Source organism: Rhyacophila brunnea, unplaced genomic scaffold (genome assembly GCF_057557595.1).
Source record: "Rhyacophila brunnea isolate RB1 unplaced genomic scaffold, BYU_Rbru_1.0 scaffold_3, whole genome shotgun sequence".
Taxonomy (NCBI): domain Eukaryota; kingdom Metazoa; phylum Arthropoda; class Insecta; order Trichoptera; family Rhyacophilidae; genus Rhyacophila; species Rhyacophila brunnea.
Genome location: NW_028232965.1, coordinates 24048309 through 24060940, shown reverse-complemented (window position 1 = coordinate 24060940; position 12632 = coordinate 24048309). Strand labels below are relative to the sequence as shown.

Sequence of the window (12632 nt, the reverse complement as noted above, 5' to 3'; positions counted from 1 at the left end):
GATCAATAACGCAGAAATCTATTCCAAACATAAACTGTGCCATCACTCTTGCCAGGAACTTAAAAATATCACACGAATTCACACAGATACTAACAGGCCACGGAGCGGTGCGAACTTATCTAAAAAGATTTAAATTGAGGGATGATGACTGTTGTCCATGTGACGGCAACACATCTCAAACTGTGTGGCATGTCATCAACGACTGCCCTATACTAGAAAGGGAGCGATGGACTCTCAGGACTCGATGTAGACAGCATAATCATGAAATTGACCTCCAAAAGCCTCACGACGTACTAAGCAATAGAACAATTCAAGAACACTACACAAAATATTTAATCCTGACCATAAAGAAAATTAAAGATATAAATGGAGGAACCTAATTAGCCCCACATCAATGCAACTAACCCACCCAACCAGCTTGTACGATAAAGCAAGGGCATGGTTATTAATATTTAAAAAAAAAAGTAATAACTACGTAATAAGGCACAGCTCAACAGCAACAGCAAAATAATTAAATTAATATCTGCATAGTGCTTCATCCACATAATACAATAGAGATCGGAATCTTTTTCAATTGTCGAAACTACCTAAATTTTCACGTGATGTCCTTCTACCAATAACAGATTGACGGTTATCACCCCCTCCCCAAAAAATAGTATTTTCACAAATAAAACGAGTGTGACATAAATTACCATTTATAATTTTTCCTCGCCAAGCGCGGTGTGGTTCCTCGGGTAGAATTCTCTCCCAGAAACAAAAAATACAGATTATTCATTAAGTGAATGGAAAATTACTTCTTCGTCGGGATTTCATGACTGAGGATTGTGACCTGGACGATTTGGCCGGCAAGTATTCTTCTCAATGGATTTGGCTCCACCTCTTTAGGCGTTATACGGTATGCAAGCTCTATGTTAGTGAAAGGCCTGTGACACTCTTGATTTGGTGTATCCATCTAGATTCTAGAAGGAGCTCTTTTTCGTCCTCTTTCACTCATTTTCAGGTTACAATCGTCTCTGCGGGCTAGAATACCAAATAATTGGAGATTATGGTGGCAAACCGATGACTGTCTGTCTGGAGTTAGTGATACTGACTAGCTTCGTTACTCCCATCGGCCCCATCCCTTACCTTACATTGAAAAATCAATAATATATGTTTATATTATGGATATATTTTCGAAATGCAATAATACCATTTTTCTGTGTGAGCGCCTATTCTTCGCTTGATATACCTATTTAAAATTGCAAAAACAGACGAACGATTAATATTTACAGAATTTCTGGATTATATTTGCTAGTAGTTAATAACAATAAACATAGTTAGCGTTGTACGTAAAACATTTCTCCGTGGCACAGTTCGTAGTGACCTTTCTTATCGGAATGAGATGACCGTATACTATACGGTCTCCAATTTTATTAGATTCAATATGAACATTAATTCAATTTTCATAGCTGACTTTGGCAAAAATTCACGAATTCATGAACTCAATAATGAAAACCTCACCTAACTTAACCTAACAAATAATTCTGTATATCGGCTATTTTCAAAAATTGTTTGCTACTGACTTCCTGTAAAGTGTAAACCGACAAGAACCGTGTTTTATTTAGACATGAACTTTATGTCAGTAGGTACTATACGACCCAAATAGGTTGGACGGCCTTTAATATACGGTCATATAATATTTCCGATGCAACATTTCATGGTGAAGTGTTACGGCGAACTGCATACGTACAAGTTTCCGGACAGTAACTAAAAGACCAGTCTTTCATTAGAAAAACATCATGTATCGGCTTCTTTAAAAAAAAATATAGCTACAACAGCGTTAGTTAGTTACCGAGGTTAGCAGTGGGCGGACCGCCTACAGACTTTGCCGTCCGCAAGGGCGGCAAGTCGACGACGACGGTGTGTTAAGGGAATTAGTATTGAATTACACTCCCCGCCTAGCTCTCGCTTCCTTAGTGACTCAATTTTATCCCCGAGAAAGTGCACATTGGCAGACCATTTGTGGAAACTTGTTCATTGTATTTCAAAGTCAAGCAAGAAAGCTTTGTAGAAACTCCGACATTCTACCTAGTACCTACCAATGGCTAATATAACAGTGTGATTGATTTAACGATCAACCACGTATAATATGTTTTTACTCAATTATTACTGTCTAACAATATTGCTACATACATGTGATTTATTATATTGAGATAGATTTACAATTCAATCTCCAGCACTCGCAAATATAATAGTTGCATGGTTTCTTATATCTTAATATTTCATCAAGTAAATTTATAGTTATCGCTGTTTCTCTTTGTCATTGTTTCGTGCTAGGTACAAATAATACTTATTATTTAGATAATTTCAGGAGCGGTTTCGCTCGCTTGTAGCGAATATTGTCAGTAATCTGAATACAGCCGTTTCTCGAATCGTTTGAAAAAAATATCGATTATAGAAATAATACTTTTACATAATATGCAAAATAAGCTTTCCTGGTAGTGATGTGGATGGGATTAGTTATCAATTTTATGGGGGACTTGAGGCAAACTAATAGCAGTATAAAATATCTAATAATAAACAACAATTTAGATATTATTTCATTTCATAATATATCATTCATTCGATGGGGTCGCCATGTAGTTCTAGTATATATATAGATTATAATATAAGGTCACTCGTTATTACGTAAAATACTTCAATCAGTAATACATATTATTCAATCCAAGTATTGCAATATGTAATCTGTGTTGCTAACTAAACTCAGTTCTTCCAAATTTCCACAACTTCTGTCAAAGTATGGCTATCTACAACGTTATGCAAATGTTTCTCTTCTTTTATGTTATACACTTCCTTTCTTTACCCTAAGTACCGTTTTAATACCTACTCTACTATCTTAGGAAACCCCACACTAATTCATTTAGTCGACTTTAAGCAGAAGGTGTATAGATAATCAATACAATTAAACTGACATTCCAGAGAAAAGTAAAATATTTCCTTGACAATGAATGAGCTTGAAATCCCAGTTGGAGTACCTATTCGTATTCAATATTGATTAAAGAACCTGGATTGTGGTCTATCGGTGGTATAATACATGATATACAAGATCTGTAGGGGCATTTTTATCTGCCAGCAGGCCTATTCTAACATATAACTTTTAACACCAAAAAAGAGATAACTGCGATGAATACGAGTATATCACATTTATCAATTTACGTATTCAGGCGGTTAATTATCTAAATAAGTTAACCGTCTGAGTTGTCAAAAAGTTTTTACAGCCTCTCTCTTGGCTGTGTTAACTTGTAGAATGAGACAGAGTACGTCAATTTTACATATTGAGAATTGAGATGCAAGATCCGACTGTCTTAAAATATGATTGCGTCACGGCCGGTCAAATATCAAGTGGCTAGTAGCAGCTGATAGTAACAAAATATTTGTTTTACTGCAATTACATTTTGTGCTGCAATCGCAATTGCATGACTAATAAAATTGTAGGTTATGCTGATATGTCTGACGTCAATACACAATTCTTGGGTTCGGTCGTATCCGCTTGGGTTCGGGTGTATCTGTCAGCACGAACATATACAAATTTGACCGACATGTCTACCAACCTAAATTTTCAACTAATGAAAATAACGGATACGTGCTAAAGTGATAACTGTTAAGAATAGACTCGCATGAATTGAAACATAAATAAATAATTGCTTTGCGGGGTACGTGGATCTCAGTATGATATGTGCTTCCAGTGATGATAACTGAAAGGTAATGATGAAAAAAAAATACATTAAGTAAAAACTTATTAAAGTGTGTAACTACTTATTGTATTTCCCCGATTTTAAGCTGTTCGATTTTTGTGTTTAATATATTTTTAATTTCATATTAAAAGAAAGAAGCGATAACTCAAAAATATGTTAAATGACAGTCAGAATTTGGGTCGTTACAGTTGGTAAATTTTTAATGCCCCCAGCGTGACATGATATTACCAGCCACTTCATCTATATAGTATATAAAACATTAATAGAACATAAAACAATATTTATTTCTGTCCCAGTATAAAAACCCATTAACTCTATTCTATCGAGACTTCTTCGTGGCTACTCGTATAGTTTCATTATTAATGTTGCTATATAAATATTGTATAATGTATCACGAAACACATTGCCTCTGGCACATGTAATAAATAATAAATATTAGTGTTTATTTTCATATATGTAGAGACTCTTGTAATATAAAACTAGTCAAACAAAATTAAAATGTCATTAGGATGCGGGCATCGGGAAAGTGAATAAAAAAGATTGAAGCTGAAATGACCTGCAATAAAATATTGAAATATCAAATTTCTCAGCATTCCAGCACTAAAGAAATATCCACGTTTTTGATGGATAATTTTTAACTACCATTAAAACGTGCTTCCTGCCGCTTTATCATTAGTGAGAATCTGTAACGTAAACGTTCAAGCTTTAACATTATTTTAATTTATATTCAACGTGCATGGTAATTGGTAATATGCATTATTGTAATATAATTTGCAATCGATAGAAGCGTATATTTAAAAAACAAATTTATCGAGACGTATTTTTAATTGTATCTGTATATTAAGAATTATTAATGCAATTATAATATAGTATATTAATCGTGTGATGTTTACGTGATAGAATTCCATTATAATAGTTTTGAAACAAAGTTAATCCCGAGTCTGTCAACGTAGATTACTCATAAAAATAACTTAAATAGTAAGTACTTACCATTATTATATGTTCTCTTATTCTTCGTCGTTTGGACCTCGTAACTGAGGATTGTGACCCAAATGATTTGGTCGTACATGTCGGTCGGGATTAAGCTTTTAAATTTAATTCAAATTGAAATGTACGGCATAAAAGATATAACGAAATGAAGTAACATTAATAATATGAGGTACATATAAATCAAATTCAATTGAAAAAAAAACATTGTAATTAGAGAAATATAACAATAAAATACAAAGTACAATCTTGAGAAAACATAAAACAACGTCCATCATAAGCGCACAGTTGCTCAAACTCTTATATTGTCATACATAGTTATGTAGTTTGGAACATACCAGAAACATACCTATTAAAAAAAGTCAAATGGTTGCACCGGGGATCATAAAAATAATTTTAGTTGATTGCCTTCTGGGTGAGGCTGTGAGAAGGTTTACTTGAGTGTGGAGAAATATGGGACGTCTTAAAGAATAATAATACTTTAATTTTGTTATTTTTAATAGTTACGTCTGTTTTATAATATGCATTTAAGTTTACGCTTTCAATATTGGCAATAGTGAAGGACACATTATTAATTTGTTCTGTGGTTTTCGACAAAGCAACCTACATGCAAGAAAGGGAAGAGACGAAGCGTCCGAATTGCGATGGCTGTGGATTTAAATTTTAAACCCATCCTGTGTTTCTGAGATTTTCCAAATTATGTACATTCGATAAAGAATTCTACATTATCATATTGCGTTGTGTAATATTCCTTGATTATAAAGTAGTTAATTTTAAAAATATATATGAAATGTTATTACGATGTTTCCAATTAAAAAAATGCAATTACACTACATTAATAAATAAATTTTAAAATGATACTTCACAGAAATCGGTTTTAGTGAAACTGGGTTTTGCCTGTAGGAATCTGCGAGGACTTATAACTAGGAATCTGAATATCAATCTATACATATTATAGTTAGGGAAACATTAAAATAATAGTGGGAATAATATATGTACCTATGTTAATCATCCCCACAAGATCGTGACGGAATGGAGGCAAATCCACGGCAATGATCATCGATGGTAAATCGCGAGGTTAATTCATTTAAATAAATTTGCATGGTATCTCCGTTTGAAATTCATGGGCACCAGTATCGGCCGATCGTTCCAGTGGCAAATTAGGGGATTTAAACGCTTCCGATAATGCAATGTCTATTGCACGGAGGGTCGTGCAAACACGGGCACTAATTACCCGGCTATTAGTAACAGATTTACAGGCACGTACCTCGCGGTACCGGGGGGAGGGCGCATGATTTATGGGCGGCAAAAATATTTTTTTGTCCGACGCCAAACGAATGCGGCGTGTACTGCAATAATTTGATGGGCATTTATTTTTTTTACAAATTGCAAATTATGTTTTTGACAGGTGTCGTTATTTTATTGTGGGGACAAATATTATTTATAATCGAATGTCTGTATTTTATTGCGGGTATTAGATTGAATAGGTATACCTACCTACCAATATTAGGCAATTATTTTTTGGAATTGTCGGATTGGATACCTAGGTATGTACATAGTAGGTATTAATGGCTAAAGGTGTGTTTCCGTAATAAATTATATTTCTCACATCTGTAGTCCATGCAATAATAAAATTGATTATAAATTGAAAAATATATCGCTTTTTGTACATAGTAGTAGGGATTGCAATACCTACCAGTATTTCAAAACCGGTATCCTAGTACTTTTCGATACCGATATGAGAAATTTGAATATTCAAAACCGGTATCCTAGTACTTTTCGATACCGATATGAGACATTTGAATATTCTGACTTTTAACTATTTTTGACACTAATAAAATTCATAAACATTCAGATTATTTCAGGAAATAGTAATACCTAATGGATTATTTCAAAATACGATTTATTTACAAAAAGTAGAAGCAGTTATGTAGAATTGATGGCCGAGCGGTCACGCGCCAGTCTTAAAATGTCGTGGTTCAAATCTCGGGTCAGGAAAAAATCACATTTTTTTAATGTGTGTTTAGAACTAGAGTATAGACATAGACCATGGTTGGCGAACCTTTTTACCTACCTACGCGTGCCAAAATTTCCCAAATAATATTTTAAGCCAAGCCAAAAGCCAAGCAGTTTTTCATGGCAAAAAAAAGTTTTTTTTTAAGTTTTCTAAAAAAAATAGTTCTAGAATTCTAATGAAAAAACTCAATGTATCTCACACTTCTTAGGAACGAATAATATAGTAAAAAATATATACTTACTAATATATTTATCTTTGAAGTCGATATTTTCAGTTCGGTCACCAGTGCACTTGCATTCGTGTAATTCCCAGCACCTCAAATATTTTACCACGTTTTTATTAGCTCGTATTCTTGTTTTTCCGGTACAGATTTTTTCTTGTGTCCAGTATAAAATTTTTCTTGTTTGTCCATGATTTGTATTGGACGATTGAAGATTTTTAACTAATTTCCCGACTAGCTAGACATTTGAAACTTATTATCAAAACACGACGACAATGCATTCTTTTAATACTTTTAGCCATTTTTAAGCAGAATTGAATTCATTTTCAGTTAATTCTGTTTTGTCTGGAAAATTATTATTGTTGGTTGCTAAGGGGTCCTAGCAACTAAATTATTAATATATACGTGCGTTACTATAGAAATCAATATGAAATGTCAAAATGACATTTCAAATTTATATATACTTCTATATTTATTCAGTATTTCTATCAAGTACAATAAAAAGTTTTTATTAATACATAGGATTGTCAAGTTTATATGATTGATTCAACAGAAAATTTAAAAACGTGATATATAAAAAGTTCTTGTTATCTTGTAATTTTTACCGGGCTGATTAATTTTCTGCAATGTCTCAATGACTAAGCAGGTGATATTTTGTTCGATTGTACAGGCGAGCAACTGTTTGGAGACGACCTTTTCTTGATAGAAAAATATAACATATTGTCTTTTTTTCTGTATCCATGGAAAATAACTACTGATTTCTGTTTTCTAATTATTAATGTATCATTATTTTCTTCTTTCCTTCTAGATATTCGCAAGCAATTCGTCTCTCCGCCCGTATCAACCAGCGTGGAATTATATGGACAGACATCAATGCGATGTCTTGGTCCGACTGCCGCCCCTCTTGCCCAACTCCACTGGCTGAAGAATGGGCAGCCGCTTCCTCAAGCTTCTGCTTCTTCTTCCAATCTGCTAGTCTCGGCCGAAGGTCACCTTTTGGTGTCTCAAGCATCCTTACAGGTACATAATGAATTCGTAGTATACCTATTTATTATTTTATTAATTAAACCACGCTAGAAACTCTGCAAAATAGTCTAAGCCGGTTGCACATATAACACCGTGTCGTTCACCCATGACATGGTCACAAATCAAATCGGCCGGCAATGTTATAACTCTCTTCCGCGCATACGGGACCATACGCGGGACAGTGGTTATATTTCATTAAATATAATCATTTATTTTTGATCGTGATCCTCGGATGGGCATTTTTAATTATAAAGTCTTTTCGCTGTAATTTGTTAGATGCGACAAAACCACATGAAAAAATTCGACGTGTTGCACGACGAGTTTTTATGTGGGCTAAATTTCATAGGGCTCCCCCCATTTGTTATAATCCAAGCTATTTGTCTCCAACTTCTCCTCATACTGATCCCTATGATTTATTAATAATTAAATATAAAGCAACTAAATCAAACGCCATTAAAATATTTTTGTATTTCACAGGATATGGGAAACTATAGCTGTATTGCTGAAAATGTGGCTGGTAAAAGAACTTCGGAACCAGCTTTATTAACAGTTTACGGTAAGTTGAGATTTATTTAAACTTTCGAGCTTTTTTCAGTATCTACCTGCTAAGTAAACCTTAATTCAAATCGTTTTTTTTAGTTAATGGTGGCTGGACATCTTGGACTCAATGGACGGAGTGCAGGTGTCCTGGAGAAGCTGGCCAAGGTCAACGACGAACGAGATCTTGTACGAACCCACAACCTCTGAATGGAGGACAAGCTTGCGTTGGACCAGCGCTGCAGCGATCTCAGGATTGTCTCCCGTGCCATAATGGTAAGGATATTTAATTTTTATATTCGAATATGTACCTGAAATGTCGAATGACACCTTTATTGCAATGATTTTTTTTAATTTCATATTGTTCTAATCTATTTTAACGTATTATGTTGTTTTATATTATTACTTAAGATTGTAATCACATGATTGAGTTATATTTTACAGCATAATATAATTTCTAATAAAGTCTAAAAAATATTATTTTAGTCGATTGCTAGGTATTTACTTTGTAACACCATTATCAAGACTATCAAGAGTCAAGACTATCAATTTATCCTTGCATGATATAAAGTATATTTTTTGGCTAAAAAAAAGAGATCATCCTTATCCACTAGCAATTATTTCAGATATGATACTATAGATCCACCAGTATAAGTTGTCCACTGAGTGAGGGCGCATCATGCTTATATTTGACATAATCATATCATTCAATGCATACTGTGATGAGCTTAGTTATAAATTCGAACACCTTACGATTTATGATGGTATATCTATAGTTACTATAGATAAGTATAATAGGTATACTGGAAGCCACCTTACACAATTAAGTACTTAACTTAACAATAGTGAACATTTTTTTATTTATAGAATACTTCACAAGATTTGAGAAAGTAATATTCTTTATTGAACATACAAACTTTGAAAGCACCTCAGATATATACATACTTGAAAAAAAAACTGAAAAAATAAAAACTAACGCAGTTGAGCGCTCCAATACGTAAATACTGCCTGTTAATTTCGTCGTAATTTGACAGGACGTTATGTTGCACATGGCTCAATTGATAAAGCACACTGGTGCGAATCCAGTAGGCTTCGTATTTATTTTAAATTAGTAGGTATATACCTAATATTATATCTGAGGTATCTTCAAATAATGTGTGAATAATATAATAACTTAATAAGTGATTCTATTATTATTTGCCAGAATTGACGTTGAAATCAATTTACAATTTGCCTACGTGAATATATTTTGTTGGAATAAGGAATCAACGTAATACGAGTATTTTATTTCATTTCAATAACCCTACATTTTCTTTATCTTGAATTGTATGATTATATAAACACAAAAAAATTCCAATGCGAAATTTTCGATTGGGTGATAATGATGTACGGGAGAAAAATGTGAAACATTTTCTCCTGTAAAAATTCTGAGAAAAACTAGATGTGGAAAAATTTCAGGGCGAAACATAATACAGCATTACGGTGTAATGGAATAAATATTGGTTTTTCGTCATGTTATTTTATTTAGGAAACATAATTCGATTGGATGGATGTCAAAAACATCGCGTAAGCCTGGTTATTTCGACTAATTTATTTTTATCTTCCCTAACGCTCACGTAATATAAGCAGATGGATATACATACGACGCCATCAAGTATGATAGGACGGATTTTATGACGGGTAAGTTAATTCAGTACCTATCTACCTGTAATGTTCATAAGTAAAAAAATCCCTACATATATCTAACTAAGCTAATCATTACTTATTTTAAAGTAGCTCCCACGTTTTTTATGTATAATGTATGGTGTATTACTTTGAAATCGATCTTTGAAAGTAAGCGTCAAGAATTGAGATAAGTCAAAAACCACATTAAATTGCGATAATATACTTATTATGAAAGACTTATTCACCTATGACAGACACCGTGGGTTTGATTCCTGCACATGGAAAACATCTATGTTGTGTTTTTTTTTTAATTTCTGATTGATCACAGCCAAAGTAACGAAGATACTCGTAAGATGAACGAATCCTTATTCATTATTCCCTGCGAAAAATTTGTTTAAATATGTATATTTCACTCTGTGGAGGCCCATACAACACTTCGCTCATGAGAGAATGGTTATTTGCTTTTTACACTTTATTACATTTATTCAACAAGAAACAGGGAGTTGAGAAAGAATCAGCGATATTTTTCTCATTTCATATTGTATTATTTATTTCAACAAAACAACACTGTGTTGACTTATTTCCTTATTACTTGGTTTTTACATATTTTATGGATATGTATTAATATCATATATTCGACATGTCTCCCTTTTTCCTTCAAGCCACAGAATTTATGCTGTCTGACGAGATCATACCGGTTATTAGTTATCGCTATATATAAATGAATAACGTTGTAAATATTTGATCAAAAAATATTCTAAATCTTTACAGTAGAATGGTGACACTTACTTAGTGATTATTTCAAAATATAAATATATAATAACTATTATATTATATGTATATGGATGGCACCATTTTATAGCTAACGACATAGTCTTTATAAAATATAGTTTTTAACAATACTACATCAATCGTTACTTTAATGGTATAAAGTGAAAAGCCATTGTATTAATTAAATAAAACACAATATAAAATACCGATTCTAAACGAATAACATACAGAACTGTAACTTGAAATTTTCACGATTGAGGTATTACAAAAAGTGGTGGATAAGATTTTGTTGGACAGTCTTGCTATTAATATCTCAGTTAATTACTACATAACGTTTTATTTTCATTAAGTTTTTTGTAAATATAACGAGTAGGTATAAGTTAAAATATTTAATCAAATCATTAGTAATAATAACAATGGATATGATAAAATCTTATACTTATAGTATAATATTGTTTCTCGTAAATTATAAAATAATAATTTCTTTGTCAGATTCTTTTGGAAGTTAGTTAATATTAACATTGCCCTCAGACATTGCCAGTTTCATTATTATTGAAAGCTCTCAATTTCAAAAACCGCCCCAAGTGCTTAACAGACACGTTGTATTAGATTTGAATTATTTGAATAATATTTAATTGAATTTGTGAAACTTATACAACCCCTAATTATTACATTATAACTTATTGTTATTATGTCCATTCTCAAGGAGTGACAAGTTATAGGTACGTAATAGTAACAGATTTGATTAAGACATACCTACAGGTATATTGGTAGAATCTATGAGTTAGTTTCTGATACAAATTTAATCATTAACTGAACTGGCACTGACGTTGTAAGACTCCATTATAATGGTTTTGATTATAAAACAAACTTGTTGTTAAATCTATGGTATTTAAGTTGAGGGCTATTCAGAGCTGATAAACGAACTGAAAAAAATCTAAATATAAATAATGCTAAAAATTCGATCAATGAATATTAACACTCCTCCAACCTTCAACCATGTCAGAAAGAGATGATGTTTTAGTTAAACCTATCTGCTATCTTGCACTTCCACACAACAGTGACACAGTTTTTTTTTTTTTTTTTTTTTAATTTTTACTTTCAATATCATAAAGACGTAAATTAAATAAAAATTATAATGATTATTTGATTCTTTTGAAATATATGTCGTATATTATAGAGAGAAGGGGATATGACAAGACTATCGCCTAATGTTGCATATCATAACTTCACGATTTGTTCTGTCTTTTCTTAAGGAGTGGGAGGTCGCTGGTCAACATGGTCGGAGTGGTCTCGATGTGGTAGAGACTGTCGCCAGGCCAGAAGAAGAACTTGCACCGGGGGAGGTGGAGGAGAAGCATCTTGCGCTGGACGTGCTCTACAGTTGATACCATGCACCGATGGACTTTGTTCTGACGAAGCGCACAAAGCTGAAAAAGGTAAAACAAGACACATTCACTTAAAACATTTCTACCATATTCATAACTTTGTTGACTTCTACAGGTTCGTATCCTGCAGCAAGAATATGTATAATTTTCAATTCAAGAATATGTATATTAATTTTGCATTCACATAAATCAAAAGTTGATTAACTAAGCAATATTATAATCTCCGTTTTTTATAGAGAATCTAAAATCTTTCTTCTAAACCTTCAGATCACAAAACAATGTTGCGT

General features: G+C 32.8%; 1 protein-coding gene across 1 annotated transcript in view; it reads left to right on the top strand.

Moving 5' to 3' along the window:
* LOC147068090 (netrin receptor UNC5B-like) overlaps positions 1-12632 on the top strand; it is a 272153-nt gene that overhangs the window by 218741 nt on the left and 40780 nt on the right. The window contains exons 6-9 of the mRNA XM_085953344.1: positions 7767-7978; positions 8462-8540; positions 8624-8797; positions 12214-12396. Coding sequence (XP_085809470.1) covers positions 7767-7978; positions 8462-8540; positions 8624-8797; positions 12214-12396 — 648 coding nt within the window. The remainder of the gene's footprint in view (positions 1-7766; positions 7979-8461; positions 8541-8623; positions 8798-12213; positions 12397-12632) is intronic.